General features: G+C 39.4%; 1 protein-coding gene across 12 annotated transcripts in view; it reads left to right on the forward strand.

Annotated features, from left to right (window-relative positions):
- The window catches only part of NUMB (NUMB endocytic adaptor protein), a 94,402-nt gene that overhangs the window by 46,407 nt on the left and 30,305 nt on the right, over window positions 1–17,690 (forward strand). For 11 of the 12 annotated variants that reach the window (XM_040067323.2, XM_058421090.1, XM_058421095.1 and 8 more), the window contains exons 1-2: window positions 7,346–7,429; window positions 12,725–12,868. In XM_040067323.2, the coding sequence (XP_039923257.1) occupies window positions 12,743–12,868 (126 nt within the window). In that variant the 5' untranslated portion in view covers window positions 7,346–7,429; window positions 12,725–12,742. Of the gene's footprint in view, window positions 1–7,345; window positions 7,430–12,724; window positions 12,869–17,690 lie in introns of those variants that run through there. The other variant, XM_040067322.2, reaches the window with a different exon arrangement.

Below are 17,690 nucleotides of genomic sequence, written 5' to 3' on the forward strand. Positions count from 1 at the left end.
AAAAAAACAGTGCCTGGGAGATTTTGTAGCGATAGCAGTTGAATTCCTGTGTACAGCCTCCATAAAACCAACATTACTATCCTTACAGGCAAAAGGCTTTAAATGCCAAGTGATAAGAAGAGGGAGTGGGGGAGGGAATTATGCATCTGTTTATAAGAGCAGATATGAAAAACTTTACTTGGAATTCTTCCAAAAACCCTCAAACCTTAAATGCAGACTGATCGATGTATCCTTTATCACTTAATTCCATAGAGATAATCCCTTCCTTCCTCTCCCCTCAAATGAAAATATGCAAACCTTGAAATTAGTAAGGTAGAAGCTTTTGGCATAGGTCTGAGATGCTTCAGGTCTGTTGCCATGAATAAAGAAAAATCCAGCCTCGACTGGAGTTGGGGTAAATTAGTATAATGGCATAATAATCCCAGATTGTGGGGTTGTTCTTTAAAATAAACCCTTGAAATTTTCTAAAAAAACATTGTCTTGTGAGGTACAGGGAGAAAATGACATAAGTTCCTGGATGAAACCTTTTATAGCTCACATTGGACTTGACCTCATCACTTTATCATCTCTCCTTTATTTCAGCCCATAGGGGTTTTTTGTGTGTGTGTGGTTTTGTTTTGTTTTAATGTCCATGGAATCATGGTTTATAGCTTCAAGAGAGAAGGATTTTAAAGAAAAGTACTACTACAGAATCTGAGGGTGGAAAAAAAAATAAGTCATCAAGTGAACATATTCTTGCTGCTGTCATATGAACATTGTTCTGGTAACTGATTCTGCTATACTTGGGTTTGGGGAATGTTTTTTTTCCCAAAATTACGTACATCAGGATTTTATGAAGGTAAATGCTTATAAAGGATATTTCTTTAGTTATGTTGCTATATATAATTTTCAAAATCACTGAAGTCGTGCTTAGATCTTAAGGCTTTGCTGTACGCAGACATGGGAAACATTAGGCACAAAGGGAGGTTTTAAGTGCTGTGTCATCGTAAGGAGTGCTGGTTGTCTATATACAAAATGGTACCAGAAAGCTGGAATTGTGTTGGAATTCTCTGTTTAGACACCTCTCACAGGGAGTATGGTGACAGATTCCTTAAATATTTTTGAGTTCTGTGGGTGATGGAACACGTGGCTCGTATTAGATTCTAGAGAGGATGCAAAATATTTTTAAAGGTATTTAACTGGGGAAGGGAGTTCCAAAAGCATTGCATTCTGTGTGCTTAAAAGAATAGAGCTTGTATCTTACTTTGTTAAGCTAGCTTCTGATTTGATTACAGTTGTGTAAAACAAATGGATTTAGGAAATAATTGTGTTAGTTCCTTGTGTTTTGTAAAGAGTTATTATGAAAAAGGTGTTATGGAACAACTCAGGACTTGCACTGGACAGATGTACAAATGTATACATTGAGTCATACTATAATAAATAGGATTTTTGTAAAGAAAAATTTATGATCTTAGAAGTCATACCACAGTTGCTAAAAACATTCTGTCTATATTTTACGTGAAAGTGAATTTTTTCTGTTGCTAGGCTTAATGAGGGATGATCAAATGATTTTCTGATATTCTGACAGCCAGAAAAAATTACTGTATCTTTTCTCTGGGCTCATTTTTATTATTAAAACCTGCCACTTTTCCACAAAAGCTTAGTACAAAGCTTCACAATTTCACTTTTGAGTTCTAAATTAATATTAAAAATGCCTTTTGTGTCACTCACCCTCCTCCTCCTTTGCGTTGGCTGCAGTCAAAATTGTGGTTGATTTAGCGTGAAGAAAACCCACAGATAAGAAGGCCTTAATTATATTTCACTGGAGGATGGGAGCGATTGAAGCTCTTGAGCTGGCACGGAGCAGCTGCCAGGCAGTGAGCGAGTGGAGTGCTTGGGCCCGGCGCAGTAATGGCGTGACGAGGAGTCATCTGTCAGTGAATGGCACACTTCGTGGCGGTTTCAACTCATTTTCGTTTCGTAATTGAGATTGACCAGTGTACCCATGGCCTGTTGCCACAATAATTCAAGTGTTGTGAGCTGTTTGGAATATACAGATCGATTTAATTTCAGTGCCTTGAGCTGCAGAAACTCGTGCCTCCGTGTGTTTGGGAGAGGGCGATCCTTGGGCTGCGTGCGCCCGCCGTTGGCGCTGCGGCGGTGGGGTGTGAGCGGCTCTGCTGCGGGGCTGTGACAGCTGCGGCGCGGAGATGTGGCCGGCTGGGCTGGCCTGCAGGGACACCAGCCTGGGAGTTGTGCTGCTTCTCAACAGAGGCTCCGTAGCTCCGTAATTCTCTCTGATACATTCACTCTTGGATCCCGGGAAGAATGGGAGATTAAGACATGAAGTAAGACTGCTCAGATTGGACTGGGTGATTTCCTAAATTGCTGGTTGCACCTCCACTGTAGGTTCCAGTAACTTTTGGAAGTTTCCATCAAATAATTAATCTGTGTGGTTTGGGGATTTTTTTTTTTCTCCTATTGCTTTTTCACGGTTCCAACAATATAAAAATTGGGAAATCATCATTCCCTTTTTATTTTCTGACATTATGATACCGTAATTTTTGTAGCTTTCCCCACTAGCAAGTTGGTTTTCTGAGGTGAAGACCTTTGATCTATCTCATCTGTCCTTGAGCTGAAGGTGTTAAGTAGTCCTTGCTATCCTCCTTAGCCTTGCTTCTTTCTTGCACCTTCCAGTTTCATTTCAGAGAGGGTATATTAACTACAGGAAATATATGATATTGAAGCTGAGTGCGCTCTGGTCTTACGCTGAGGCATCTTGTTGGCTTTGTTCTGCTCCTTTCATAATAATTCTTACTACTGTTTGCTTATTTGACAGTTTTCATTTTTAGAGGACTAAGCATGAGTTATGACCTTTCCTAGACAATAGTAATAGCTGAATTCATATTCATTGCTATTTATAATTACGGTGGCTTTTTTACCCTTCTTCCATGTGCTTTTCTCTGTCTTTATTACAGAATAATTTCTTCTTGTGAGATGATCTTGTATTTCTAAGATCAGTTTAATCTACTCTGGAACATTTTGTGTCACCTGTAAAGAGTTGCTGAACTATTTTCTTTTGAGAGCATGCATGAATGAATGAAACATTGCTGGTTGTGGTGGAGAGCCCTCTTTGGCTCCCTGTTTTGTACCTGAGCATGCTACTGCTCCTGTGGATTTACCTAGTTTCTCTGTATCTGAATCCTACTTGCTGACAGACTCAGCAGCACTGCTGTTCATTCCCACTTCTCATACAGCTGTTACAAATTTATGGTTTGTTCCAAATGTTTCTAGAACGTGGGCCACCTGTACTGCTGGGCTGGACCATGCTGTGGGCTGGTGTAGAGCAGTGTTGCAGGATAAGTTGTCCAAAATGTGGTGGCTTTTGCTGTTGTATATGAACCAAGGGTAAAGCTTCACTGTGAATATATATATTTAAATCTTGCTGAAATATATCCTCCTAATAATCTGGTTTAGAGTGCAGGTGGTTCCTGAAATGCATGCTCTGGATCTGCAGCTCATTTTGTCTGCTCTCTCCTAAGAGCTGGAACCAGTGTGTTCATGTTTCTGGACTCCCAGTAAGCCAGGAGTGATCAGGTCAACAGCACAAAGGTATGATTGACTGATTTATATTCGACTGGGCTAAGCAACAGATGTTTGGCCTTGTTTAGTCAACAGTGATTATTTGCTTGTAAAATACTCATAGGTCCTACAGAAGTAAGTCCAGTGTAAAAACCTAAGATTTGTGATTGATCTACCATTAAAAGATGCTTATTTTACTTATAAAAGGTTATTTTCTAAATTTTGAAAATGCATTTATTTTCATGGGATTTGACATACATAACTTGAAGCTGCAGTTCATGGAATTGGGTGATTAAAGGACTTACATTTTGGCGGTTTCAGCCCTTTTTGTACTTTATTTTACATCTAATTTCATTTTGAAATTCAGCATGTATTTGTAAAGATACCTTTTAAACTGAGGTATTCATCAGAAGACTGTTGAGCTGTCTGATGTTTGGCTGCCCTAAATGTAAATGATTCACTTGGAAATGACATGGCTTGGTTAGTTAAAATTACTCACATGTGTGCAGATGAGCTGCAAAGCAGAATTACTTGAACTGCTTTCCACACGGCGCATAGCTAGCGTTTCTTTAGTAAACTTCTGCTTATTTTCAGTTACTATAAATAATATATTTCAACTCACTTTGTATCACATCGAGTGTTTAGGAGACCTGCTTTGTACCAGTGACTGACAGTCTGCAGAGTATTTTTAGAGTGAGCCTGCAAAACAAGGGGATTACTGCCTTATATCTCTGCTCTTAAACCTCTTAGCATATTGTTTAGGACCATAGTCAGAGTTTGCAGTTGCTGTGGTGTCTGATGAATTGGGACATTTGCTTTAGAATAGTTATTGATGAAGAAGATGAGGCTTGCTTTCTTTTATTTGCTGAATTTCACAGGTTTGTGAGAGGCAAAACGATTTATCTCGTATCTGCTGAAAAAGCATTGCATATCTTTAGGAATAGCTTCTGCCTTGCAATGATCAAACTTGTATTTTTGAGACAGTTTAAGAGTCTGAATATTTACTTTGGTGATAACTTCTGTTACATAACATTGTGGAATACTGACTCCTGTGTTTAATTACTGCAGTCTGGGGGTATTTTGTTTGAAAAGTGTATTTTACAAAATCCTGAGATTTAGGACAGGGCATCTAGTAGCTGAATGTTTTAGCCACATAATTGTTAACAGTGTGTTGGAGTTGAGCTCGTTATTTCATTTCCTGATATTTCATAAGCTGTTTGCAGTTTTTGTTTGAGTCTGGCTTTTGCCAGTAAAATGTTGCTGTTGTGACATTGTTTTTTCCCCTTCTTCCCTCCTCATCTGTGGTGCAGATAGGATTGTCAAGTGCTCTGGAAATAGCTGTGGAGTGCTCACATGATACCTTAGTTCAGGTATAAGACAGCAAGAAATCTGATGGATTTGAGGACGTCTTGTACTTGACATCATATGATAACAATGCATCACGATTCCAAAGAATGCTGTCAGAGACATTATTGTCACAGCTCTGATCTCTTTGGTCTTACATAAAGAGGTTAAGGTTGCCATTCCTGCTCTATTTTCGAAGTATGATCTAAATACTACTTTCACTGCTGAAAGGTGAGTTTTCTACAGCTGCTTGCTTCAGCAGACTTTTAGTTATGTGTCCAATAATTTATCTTCAGCAAGGAGAATCTCCTTAATTGGAACTCTAAATAATAGCAACAAAATGTGTTTGCTGGCTGAACAAATGAAGAAATGCGTCACCTTTGTGCATAGTTTGATAGGATGCTTACTTGTATGATAGATGTTAATTGGGTAATGAAAGGGTGAATGGGCTGGAAAGCCATGTGGTTAGTCAGCCTGTATTGCGAAACAGGGCTGTTAACGTTTTAGTGAGCATGCTCATACGCTTACATGCCTTCATTTGCTTCAGTATGACAGTGCTGGATTTAATTAGATTTTATGGGATCTAAACTTACAAAAAGGCTCAAAGTTCTGCATTCAGAGTCTGACACATGGGGCGACCTTTTCTTCCTTAAGAAGATAAGGGTACTCTGTGTGCTTGTGCTGGTGAATAATTGCAGAGAAGCTGTTGCAGGGCAATTGCAGCAAGTTTTGGCTAACCTTTACAGTAGGCTTGGAGAGATAGGACATTACATGTTTTTGTACTGTGTAAGTGGGAGAGGAGGGGAGAGTGTTTGCATAGCAGCAGTGCTTAATAAGGATTTTTCAGAGAAGTAAAACTCCATCCTGGCAGCTTCATAATGGACAGGGACAGACTATTTACCTTGGCAGCAATCAACTTGCTTTCCTAGCTTGCCTCTTTTGTTTATAAATGAAATGTTCTTACATTGTCATCTTAAATGTAGGGACTCAGACTGTACATTAAAGAGCAAAAGAGATCTAAGCGTTTTGAACTGCTTCTATTTGTGTTTGTACTGCAGGTAAGCCTGCTAAACCCAAACTTCATCTCGAGAGAATTACTTGAAACAAACATATTTCCTCACTGATGTCCTTGTGTCCTGGTTATAGCCAGGATTTGCAGTAATGTTGAAGTGGAAGCAGTGAACTGTATTTTATTGGAAAAAGCAATACTCCGCTGGAATATGGAAGTGTGGTCTGTTCACATTTCCTGGTGCAGACCATTGTGGATTTCATAGTATGATTCAGGTTTTCATAATGCTCCAAAGATAGCTGTTAAACATTAGTCTGTGGGCAGGTGTGGCCAGGTTGTACTTGCACAAGAACTCAGAGCCGCTGAGCTTTCTAAGGATGCAGATCCTCACAGCCATGTGGAGGAATGTCTCTGGAGTGTTTTCCTAGTAAGTAGGCTAGGTAAACACTTTTTTTTCAACGAGATTAAGATTATTTGCATTTCTTCTTAGGTCTGAAATATCAGGTAGCTTTGGCAGGAAGAATGCATCCTGATTCAGAAAGCTTTGATGTCAAGAAATGGGAGGAAAACATATTAGAGATGGATGAGGTTTTTGCTCTGGATTTCAGACTCTTTTTTGGCTTGGCTCTTCAGCTATATTAGGTGTATTTCACTAGGGAAGAGCACATAAGGGAGCAGATGGTTGTGCAGTTTCTTTGCCCTCACCTGTGTGTGGCCAGCAGGCAGTACGGGTATGAATGAGAACTCTTTTTCTCTTTTAAATTACTTAACCTGATAGTATCAAGTTAATTGAATTTGTTTTATATGGAGGCTTGTAAGTTTTAGAATGATCCCTATAATAAATTGTTCTTAAAACTGTATTTCCCTGCTGTTTGAAGTGCACACTTCTAGGAATTTTGTTCATGTGTCAGTACTACTCCTGGTGGTTCACACTTGTAGGAGGACTTTGTCCTACAAATCAGGAGGATGGCACCCAGAGTGGGTGGGGGTGTGTTCCCTCCTGCCCCCGGGCACTCAGCATTTGTTGCAGGCTGCAGAGAGCACTTTGCCCTTGTTGGACCCATGACTTTCTTTTTTCTAAATTGGTAAATAGGAAACAGTATTAAATTCAGAAAGAAAACAAATAGTAATCCCAGACTTGCTGCATGGTTTTAAAAAAACTGACTGAAGACTTAATACCCGTTTTTATCCTTTTTCACTGCAAACAGAAAAGATAACGGATAATTGAATGCAGATTAAATAACCTTTGTGGAGGCTAGAGTTCCTAAGAAAGATAAAAAATGTTTGTGCTGTTTCTTTGTCGTGAGTGTTGTAACTGTAAGTGGTTGCTTAGCGTGAAATACGTAGCATGCCCTCGCTTAAAATCTAACCAGTTGAATTTGTGCATGCAGTTCAGGTACCCCGGTACCCATGCTGTCCTTCTCCCTACAGGTTCTGTAGTTTGGATTGCCCACTAGCAGCAACTGCTCTGCAAGAAACAGCTATCCACAGTGTAAATGAATTGCTTGTCTAAAGGTATGGTTACATAGGTAAACTCTTGCAAATCTAGGCTCCAAATTTGCATTCTCAGTGGCTTCCTCCTGATCTGACTTCAGTTAATATGAGAGCTTACCCATCTCTCACTGAAGGGTAAATTGCTGGCTTGTGCTCACTGAAGGGTGAAAGTGAACACAGTTGTATAGCAGAGCAGCTAACAAGACATGAATTAACATGCTGGTTTATCTTGCAGTAATTTGTTCTGCAGCCATAACCTGATGATGCACAAGGCAGTGAAGCCAAGAGTGCTTCAACGTGCACTTTCATCCATGACAGTGTTTCTGTCTCTGTTTTTTCTGGCAATTCCGCCCCCAGCGGTCGGTGGACTGATAGAGGTGTAAATGGTAGTTTTTCTGGTGGTCAGAAGAATAATGATGCTCCATCTCTCCTTAAATTGCCTTTGGAGCTCTGTTTCCAAAATAGATAAAATTGCGTAAAAATAAATGGCAACATAAATTTAAAACCTCGTTTGTGTTTTTGATACCTTTTGTAGGTAAGTGCTTTGGGAAATGGCCTAATGTCTAGTCTCATGTTGTAATCTGTTGAATTACAAAAGTGGTGATTTTCATGTTGTGTGTGTGGTTTGGTTTTGTTGGGGTTTGTTTTGCCTTTTTTTCTTTTTTTTTCTCCAGTGGGAATGACCATTCAGATACTCAGCTGTCTGCAGTAGAATAACCTTGAAATGTACCGGGACCCAATGTGGTTCTGTTTGCTTATTTCTCCAGAAGGCTCAGGCCTTTCAGCCTTTGTTGGCAGTTTGATGTAATGTTGTTTTGTGATTTAATTAGATTTTGAGTTCCCTATCTTGACTTTTCACTAGGTTTATCTTCAAAGGCCTCTTCATCTGGGTCCAAGCTGAATTTGTAAAAGTGAAGAGGAAATAGAGGTTTTGATTTTTTGGTTTGTCTCTTGGGTGATTTTAAAATATTTCTAATCAAATGACAAAAATAAGTTGCTAAATAAAAAAAAAAAAAAATCAAAATCTGATAGCTTTCACCTTACATAATCCCAAAACATAGTATCAAATTTTTTTACAGTAACAGTGATGCTGTCGGTTTAGTAGAAAATACCCTGATAGCATATTGCAGCCTGGGCTGGTGTCTGTTGTTTTGGCAAGCACACATGGCTTGCATGGAAATGTGAATTGCCCTACAAAGAATTCAAGTAGAAAATGCTCACTCATCTCTCTTCAGAGCTTCTGTGCAGAGATTCTGAGTTCTAGACAAAATTAGTAAAAAATTCAGCACTTGAGCAATTCTCAGGCTTCTTTCCTGAATCCTCAAATATGCAGCCTGTGTGAATTGTTCTATTTAACACTTCCCCCATCAGGTGACAGCTCTAGTTTCGTTGTCATTACATGCATGTTACCAGCAAATTAGGTATTTATAGGACATACTGTTTTGCAACCTACTCATAAGTCTGATGTTTCAGAAAACCCAAGTGTGGCTGTTGGAGAGAGCTTGCTGGTTGCCTGACATGAAATTAATTTTGCAGTTTGTCAGCATTTCTATCAGATAGAATAAGCTATTTTTAAACTGTTTGTTGCCAACATGACCTCAAAATTAGAACATGTAGGAAAATGGGTTTGGTTTTTGGTGAAAAGGAAATACTTCGGGCAAAATGCCACTTCATTTTCTCATACAAAACGTAGTTGAGGAACTCTTATTCTTATCCTCCCCTGGGGATTGAGATTCCTGGTCAGAATAAATGTCTGATAAGGCGCCAGTCTCATGGGCACCAGTAATGCCTGGGAGGGAGAAGTCCAACAGAATGCTCGCATAAGCAAATGTTATGATAAGGCAATTAGACTGCGGTTTTTCTCAAGTGCTACAGTGGTTGTGTGCCTTCCTCAGTCCTTTCAGTCCTTGCTTTGCTATTCACTGAAGTTTTTGAGATTCAGAGTTACCTTGAGTTCTTCAAAACTGACGCATGAGCCTTACCGCATCTGCTTAAGAGCATGTTGCCCCTTTTGGCAGAGTGGAGTATCTGTGTCCGTTTGTCCCTCACTGGAGTGCAAGGTCAGGCAGCTGGGCTGTAAGCCATGTGCTGACCAGATTTCTGCCCTTTTCGCTAAGGCAGCTGGAGCAGCTGTTTTGCTTATCGTGCTGTGGCACTGCCAGTCTGCAGCAGGGACAAGAGTGGGTGTCTGTCCTTATGAGCTGCGGTGCCATGTAGAGATTTGCTGCAGTGCATTTCACCTGCCCAAGGTGATTGAATGGCCTCCCTTGAAAATTCTGATTCCTTTAGACTGATGCAGAGAGTCCTCCATCTGCAGTTTGTAAAACAAAATACATAGCTAATACTGCTGTAATGCTTTTCTAAGCCTTGATGGAGAATAGAAGCTTTGCAGCTCCTCTTAAAACTTTGAGAATTGCCTTTGCACTTTCAGAGATTTTAAAATGGCTTATAGCTTGTAAAATAAACAATGTTTATAGAGGAGTGTTGTAGTTTAACCCCAGATGGCAACTAAACCCCATCCAGCTGCTTGCTCACTCTTCCCGGTGGGATAGGCAAGAGAATCAAAGAGCAAAAGTGGAAACTTCATGGGTTGATATAAAGATATTCTAATAGGTAGAATAAAAGCCACACAGGCAAGCAAAGCAAGAAATTAATTTAATGTTTCCCATGGGCAGGCAGGTGCTTGGCCATCCCCAGGAGACCAGGGCTCTATCACACACAGTGGTTACTTGGGAGGACAGACACTGTCACTCTGAATTTACCTCCTTCCTTCCTTCCTTCCTTCCTTCCTTCCTTCCTTCCTTCCTTCCTTCCTTCCTTCCTTCCTTCCTTCCTTCCTTCCTGCCTGCCTGCCTGCCTGCCTGCCTGCCTGCCTGCCTGCCCCAGTTTTGCATGCTGTGCATGGTGCCATGTGCTGTGGGACATGCCTGAGGTCACTTGGGCTCAGCTCTCCCAGCTGTGTCCCCTCACAGCTTTTTGTACCCTGCAGCCAACTCAATGGTAGGGTGGGGTGAGAAGCAGAAAAGACCTTGACTTAGTGTAAACACTCCTTAGCAACAACTAAACCAATGTGTTAGCAAGATTTTTCTCAGCCTAAATCCAAAACACGGCGCTGTACCAGCTACTGGGAAGAAAATTAACTCTGTTCCAACTGAGAGCAGAAAGCAGTTCAGCTTATTGAGTGGTAGGAAACGCGCATGTTTTCTGTTTTGCACATATGTTCTCATCTCTAAATCCACTCGAGTAAATCCAAGAAAATATTTTATGTTTCTAGTTATGACAAGCATTTTGTAGCTATGAAGGAATGAAGTTAATACTTCTTTATAACTAGATAATTGTGATTAAGAATTCTTCAGCAACTTCCCATCCCTGCATTTACACTGCTTGTTAGACGACCTGGCTGTTCCAGGTACCTGCTAGGGACAGTTGCCCATAGCCTTTGGCAGACATCCCAACCCTTCACTTAATTTGCATGTGGATTTGGGTTGCTTGGAGTGTCACACCTTGTTGCTTTAAAATGCTCATCAAGCAACTTTGAGCGCAGAGTTTGCTGTAAAAGTGATTTTTGGTGTGCCTGTTTGCTAATGTAAAAATACTTCAGGAATTATCTCGTGTGCTGAAAGAATGCTCCAGAGTGCTGCAAGACCCAGGAATAATGGAATTCAAATTCCACTGAACTTGTGCATGTGACTATCGTGCTTATTTGCACTTAAACAATTAACATCAGCACGCTTAAATTACCAAGTCCTAGTGATACAGTGGTGTTTTCTTTATCCATGGGTATATCTTTGAATTATTACTTATCTTACAATATTTCTTTCAACAGATGATGGAAAGATGGAAGATTCTATAGAAATTACTGGTGTCATGCCACTAAGTTACAGTGGGAATTGACTTGTTTATTTATGTTTATTATGTTTATTTATCTGCTGCTTGAGGAAGAAAGTAGCAGTTGCTGAAGGAAGTTTTAGGGAGTCAGTAACAAAATGCACACCTTTTTGTTATTTGGAATGGGTGAAGTGCCATGAGATGCAGAACAGTTTTGTATTTGTTATTAGTGGTGGGTAGTGATTTTCTCTAATGCTTTTAATTTCTGACCTTTGTCCAGCTTTGAAGTAGTTGCATTTTGACTTTCAACTTCGTAAATGTCAGATACACAAACATGAATGTGTTGATTTTTCTCACCTGTGTCATACAGTTCTGACTGGAAGATGCTAGTTCTTTTCAAAGTTAAAAATGGTGCTCCAAAAGTTAAAAATGCTTTTCAAAGTTAAAAATGGTGCTTTTAAAGCAGCTTTCATTCAAAGGCCAGCTATTGACACCCGTAAATATCTATATTCTGTAGTTTATTCAGTCTAATGGGAAATAAGCATATGTAATCCAATTAGATTTTGTTGCCTTACATTCTGCAGCATCTTTTATTTCAGTCAAAATGAGGTGTCATGGTTGTGAGAAGGCTTCTTTTGCAGGAAAGATGACCAGATCTCAAAAAGCCTTTCAGTATGTCTTCAATATTCCCCACTTTGTATCCCATATGATTTTACTTATTTGGGTGAATATCGAGTCTTTTTACTAGTAGTAATTTCTTTGATTGCTTCTTGGCTAATTGTAGTTTGAATCTAGTAAAGGTGAGCACGTCTAAAGCGTAGATTGGATTGTATATAGAAATTGATACATAAAGGCCTGGTGTGTACAAAGTGTTGAATTCTAGGCTTCAAAAGTGTATTTGCAGAACTGTCTTCCCCTTTTGAAGAAGTGCATTTCTCATTTAGCCATAACAATTCCACCAGTAGACTAAGCAAGGGCTGGACTGTTCCCCTCAGTGAAAGTGTGAACCTGTCCCTTGTACTTAATGAACAGCACAAGCACCTGATTTTAGGAGCAGCTTTAGAGCTATGAATCCTTGTCCTGCATGAATGCCTTGGAAGCTTCTGCCATTGGTGTCCTGCTTGGTTGCTTTAGGTAGGCGTTTAAATTCGGGGAGGCAGGATTTCATGTGCATCACTCTTCAGAGCTTCTCTGTCAGCTATTTGAGGTAACCGTATGCTCCCAGTAAGAGTTATTCCTAGGTCTGATGCTTCAGTTGCTGTGGAAAGGTGTTAAACAAGTAATGTGGATTTGTGTTTTCTGTTTTGAAGTGATTATCCATCTTTCTCTGAATCTGTGTCCAAAATATTTTCCTCTCACAGGCCCTTCCATTCATCTTTGCAAAAGCTCAGGTTTTCCACGGCATCATTTGTTATGATAGTGGTTGACCCAAAGCAGCTAAATGTGTGTTTGGTGCCTAATGGCAGTATTCTTTTTTCCTTCTTCTAGGACGTGAAAATCTGAGAAATGAACAAATTACGGCAAAGCTTCAGGAGAAAGAAAGATGTCTATGTCCCAGAGGCCAGCAGGCCTCATCAGTGGCAGACTGATGAAGAAGGCGTTCGCACTGGCAAGTGTAGCTTTCCTGTTAAGGTAGGAGTTTCTGCTTTTCCTTTGGATATCCATGAGGTACTCTTGCCATGAATTATTATTTGGGGGTTTTTTGGCAAGCGTAAGTCAGAGACATGCTTCATTACACACTGACCTATTTTACAGTCAGCTCCCATTGCAGAGGATGTGGCTTTTTTCTTAAATCCAGATGGCTCATGTAACAAACGCCTTGAAAATCAGTCTGAGATATCCTACATTGTTATCTAGTTGAAATAAATCACGTATCTAGGTAGAGAAGTAACACAACATTTCTCTTCATTTTTCTGGAAGATCAGAAGTGATAGACCTCTTGGATTGTGTGGAAAGGTACTCAGTTCTCTCTGTTAAAAGTGTACCTGTGGTTACTGTTTTACTTGTGAGTGATGGGCTGTGCTTGGAAAGCAGTCCTGCCTCCCTCTCGATAGTTGAAAATATTTTCAAGTAACGCCTGGGATTTCAACCAGTGCATGAGGTTAGAAGCACTTGCTGACTTCTGAGAATGCCTCTGTGCTACGATCTTGTGTGTGTATATGACAGTATATGAAACTGAAATGACCTTTAAAAATTCTGGTAACTGATTCCAGATTATCAAAGTATTATAAATATGTATTTTCTTTATTGTGTTCAATTATTTTTCCTCTTTATTTAAGAAACAATAATTTAATATTTTAGAATTGTATTTAGTATTAATACTTAATAAATACCGGAATAAAAATAAGTTTAAAATTTAGGGTGGCTTGTTGCCTATGCTCCCATTTCTTCCTCAAGGTACACTAACAGTAGATCTACAGTAGGTTGGAAGCAGATGACGCTTGAGGAAGGCTAATGGCTTAAATATCTATGTACAAGGAGCACCGTCTATGGTTCTGACACCTAAGGACCTTTCATTAGTTTTTCCTGTATTATGCTTAGAGTAATTCTGTCTGATAGTTAAACATGTGATGTTGCTAGGTGGAATTCTTTAAACTGACTGTTGCATATTTTTGTGAAGTTGTGGATTGGAGTAGGTATGTGGTAAGTAACTTTCTCACAAGGTTAATGCCCTGCTTTGCCAGTTGCTCGTGTGCTTTTACATACACTTAAGTGTATACAACATTTCTAGTTCGTGGCTGCTTGCTTATTTTTGTCTTATTTTTCTGCTAAGAGGAAGGAACTGTAATTCAGTACTAAACATGGTGTTTTGCCAAAGCTTTGGAAGTAATTGCTCTGTGAACGCTCGAACTTCGATTAAGGTTTAACACTGTCTAGGAGAGAACAGAGTTGTAAGTTTGAGGATGGTGATTTTTTCATAACTTAGGCATTACACAGGTTGAAAAACAGAGTTTGGAATGCCTCAATTTCTAGGCATTTAGTTTTATTCAAACTTTTTCAGTCCTTTACTGAACAGAAAGGGTGTGAACCACTTCACACTGTTAAAAGACTGACTTTTTTTAAAACTCTCAGTCAGGACTTGCACTTCTAATGACAAGTGCTTCCTGTATTTAAATGAACCATTCATCTATTCTGGGCACATGTACCCGAAGTCAAAAAAGGTTTTGGCCTATTCTGTGCTGAAAAGGCGTAGAAATGGATGAATCTTTGCATCCTGTCATCATAATGGGACTTAATGTGCACTCATTCATCTGCTTTTTATTGGAATTCACTGAATTAATTTAATTTGTTCTTTGGAACAAAATGCTTTTAAGGTAGAATTAAGGGACATTTCTTGATTCGGTCAGAATGGTAGACTGTTAATATCTAAAAAACTTGCAATTAGGTGAAAAATTCAGAACAATTTGATATTAAGAGGCATTTTATCTTACTTGATTAGAATTTATTGTCCAAAGTAGTGTGCCTTAATATGGACAAAGTGGAAACTTCTATAAGGCTTGAGATGCAGAGTGGGTGTTAACTGGTGTTTAATAGATAGAGACAGGAAGTATGCCATTGTGAGGGAACAAGATAAACCAGCTGTAGAGTCATCGCTTTAGTGGGTGGTACTGTATTTTGCTCACAGAAAGAATAGAACTTTGTGCTGTTGAGAGAGAGTATCCTGTTACGCCTGTCTTGGGTATTTTTTGGGAATTCATATATTCCAGGAAAAGTATGCAGTGTCCTATGTCCTTAAATATCTGATGGGGTGATTTTTCTTCCTGATGCTCCTCAGTGGAGCTGGACAAAGTGAGATATTTTGGGAAGAATGCTTAATGAATAGGAATGCATTCAAATCTGAATGATAGTGAATATACCTGAATTTTCTTTTAAGTTTTGCAGTGGGAATTCCAAAGGGGTCCATTGTGTGTAGTGTAGCTGCTCAACCACACATGAATATGTTGGGAGAGCTGAGGGGGGGGGCACAGGATGAGCCTGTTCTTCTTATGATCTGCCTTCTCTGCTCTCTAAAAATCTGTGATTCTTTGGAGCTCAAAGCACAACTGAGTAGCAAGACCAGAATCTGGCTTTTGCAATGGTGGTGAAGACTTCATCTGTACTCGCTGAAGACCTGAGGATTCTTAATAAATGTTGCTGCAGCTGTCAATAGGATTTTCTGTTTGAAAGTAAAATACATGGGACTAGTGTGGTAGCAGCCAAGTCGTGGGCTTTGTTTCTTCTAATGCTTGCTATTTTATATAGGTAAGACTCTAATAGTCTTCTTTTTTTTTTTTTTTTTTAAGGTAGAGAAAGGAGACTAGTGCAAACACGTACGGGAATGTTTGTTCTTGGTTTCTCTTGTAAAAAAAAAAAAATCTCTTAAATTATTTTGGTTTTTAACTTCTCATTCAAATTCCCTTTGGGCATTTATATTTTGCCCAGAGCGTGGGTGTTTGTAGAGTTCTACCACAGATTTATCTTTTTTTAGACATTACAGAGCATGTGGAAGCACTTTGGAAGTCATGTTGCAAATAGGATTTCATGCTGCCTTCAGGCTTCACTCCGTTAGTGTTGGACAGGGACTCCAGTAGCTGCTCATTCATTGTGCTTGGAGGATGCTGTACTGCAAACAGATTTAATGTTACTGAAAGCTTTTCTATGGTGGCATGTTCCTTGAAGCTCTTCCTGTGCTATGTCCGGAGCTGATCCTTATTGTTAAAGTCCCTAAGTGTTCTGTTGGATTTTGAGCAAATCTTGATGCATCTATGGATCGTCTTTGCTTTGAGAGAGAAGATGCTCTTCACAAAGTACAGGCAAAAATTCTTGTTATGTTCCTTTAGGTTGCTTTAAAATTCAGGGAAGTAGATTGCATCCACAGTTGGTTCTCTCCAGTGCTGTGCTCATAAATTTGGAGGTGGTAATAATCATGAATGAATGCTGTTTCTTTCAGTCAATAGCACTCGTTTTTGTTAACAGTCTGTGTTTTTCTGCTAGTTGGTGAGGCTGTGTTGCACGTAGCCAGGTATTGATCATATTTTCTCAGTCATCTTAGTGTGTGTAGATGTAATTACAGGTAGTTCTTCTCTGTGTTGGAAATCTAACGACACCTGAGGTGGTAACCTGACACTCAAAGACAGGGCTGTGCAATGACTACTGACTTTCCTGTAGTGCTCTTCTGTGTAAACTGCTTGGAACCTGCTAAAGTTAGATTGAAAGAACAGCCAAGGAGAGACAGGTCCTGTCTGTCAGCAAAGGTGTGAAAAGGATGTTAAACTTGTGTTTAGAGAAGGGACTTGCAGGCTTTTGCTCTTCCATTGGGTACTTAAATGATACTGCTCTCCTAACTTTGGTGGTGTGGAAGCATAATATCTTGCAGCTTTTATAGGTGTTCAACAAGAGTTGCCCATTGTTAAATGTGGCACTGGTACATCTGTTGCAGAAGTCGTATTTTCAGGGACAAATTCTTTTCCACTGTCCTAACAAACTGAAAGGTAAATATCGTGTTTCAGTAGTGAATCCTTCCTCTGAGAGAAAAACTGTTCCAGATACATGCAGTATGTGGGGGTGTTAGATGAAGAGATTGTATTTAAAACTATTTAGAAGTTGAATGTTCTAACAAACATTACAGATGTGCTTATCAGTGCTATAATTTTTTTATACATTAGAATTACAACAAATGAAGTTCATTGACGTACACATTTTCAAACTTGCTTTCTTGCTCCAGACACTACCTCACGGAAAACAAGCAGCTGTTCTGTGGTATAATGACTAAAATATTTGACACCAGGGCTTCTTTTGTGTGAAAAGCCTTTTTGAGTGTCCCTCTGGGTAAGTGGTTTTCATTCATACAAATGCTCTTTGGAGTAACTGGCCTGTGAAATTTATATCAGAAAAATTAGGTCATTTCCTTCCACCTAAGAGAACTAAATAAACAAAACATTTGCAAATTCTTGGTGGTTCTGACCAAAAGGATGTGTTAAACAGAATATTAACAGCTGGTTACTACCTGGTGTTTTAGAAGACTCAATAGTTGTGTGTCTCTTGGATAATTTAATTAGTTTTGTTCTGTCACTGTTCTTGGTGGTCAGTCTCTTTTGACCTTAAGGCATCTAAGGCTGCTGTTGTATATGACCTGCAAGTTTACTTGCATTATTTTCTTCCACCTGCAAGACTAAAGATGCTGGTGAAAAAGCTGGTGTGGAAGAGTAACAAACCACATTTCTATCTCAGGAATCCAGGGTTTGCTGCTGAGTATCTGGTATCACTGGAGTTAGCCTCACTGAACTTGATCTCTGTTTTAGTGTTGACAAATAACAACTGTACTTTCGTATATAAAATAATTGACTTTTCAGAACAAGTACTCTTGAACTGTTTCCTATCTAACCCTTGCTTTGATGGGAGATGTTTGGAAGACACTGTATTGCTTTGTGTTTAAGAAGAGACAGAAGGAAAGGGAACAACTGGCACAAGCACT

The sequence above is a fragment of the Hirundo rustica genome, chromosome 6 (assembly GCF_015227805.2).
Source record: "Hirundo rustica isolate bHirRus1 chromosome 6, bHirRus1.pri.v3, whole genome shotgun sequence".
NCBI lineage: Eukaryota > Metazoa > Chordata > Aves > Passeriformes > Hirundinidae > Hirundo > Hirundo rustica.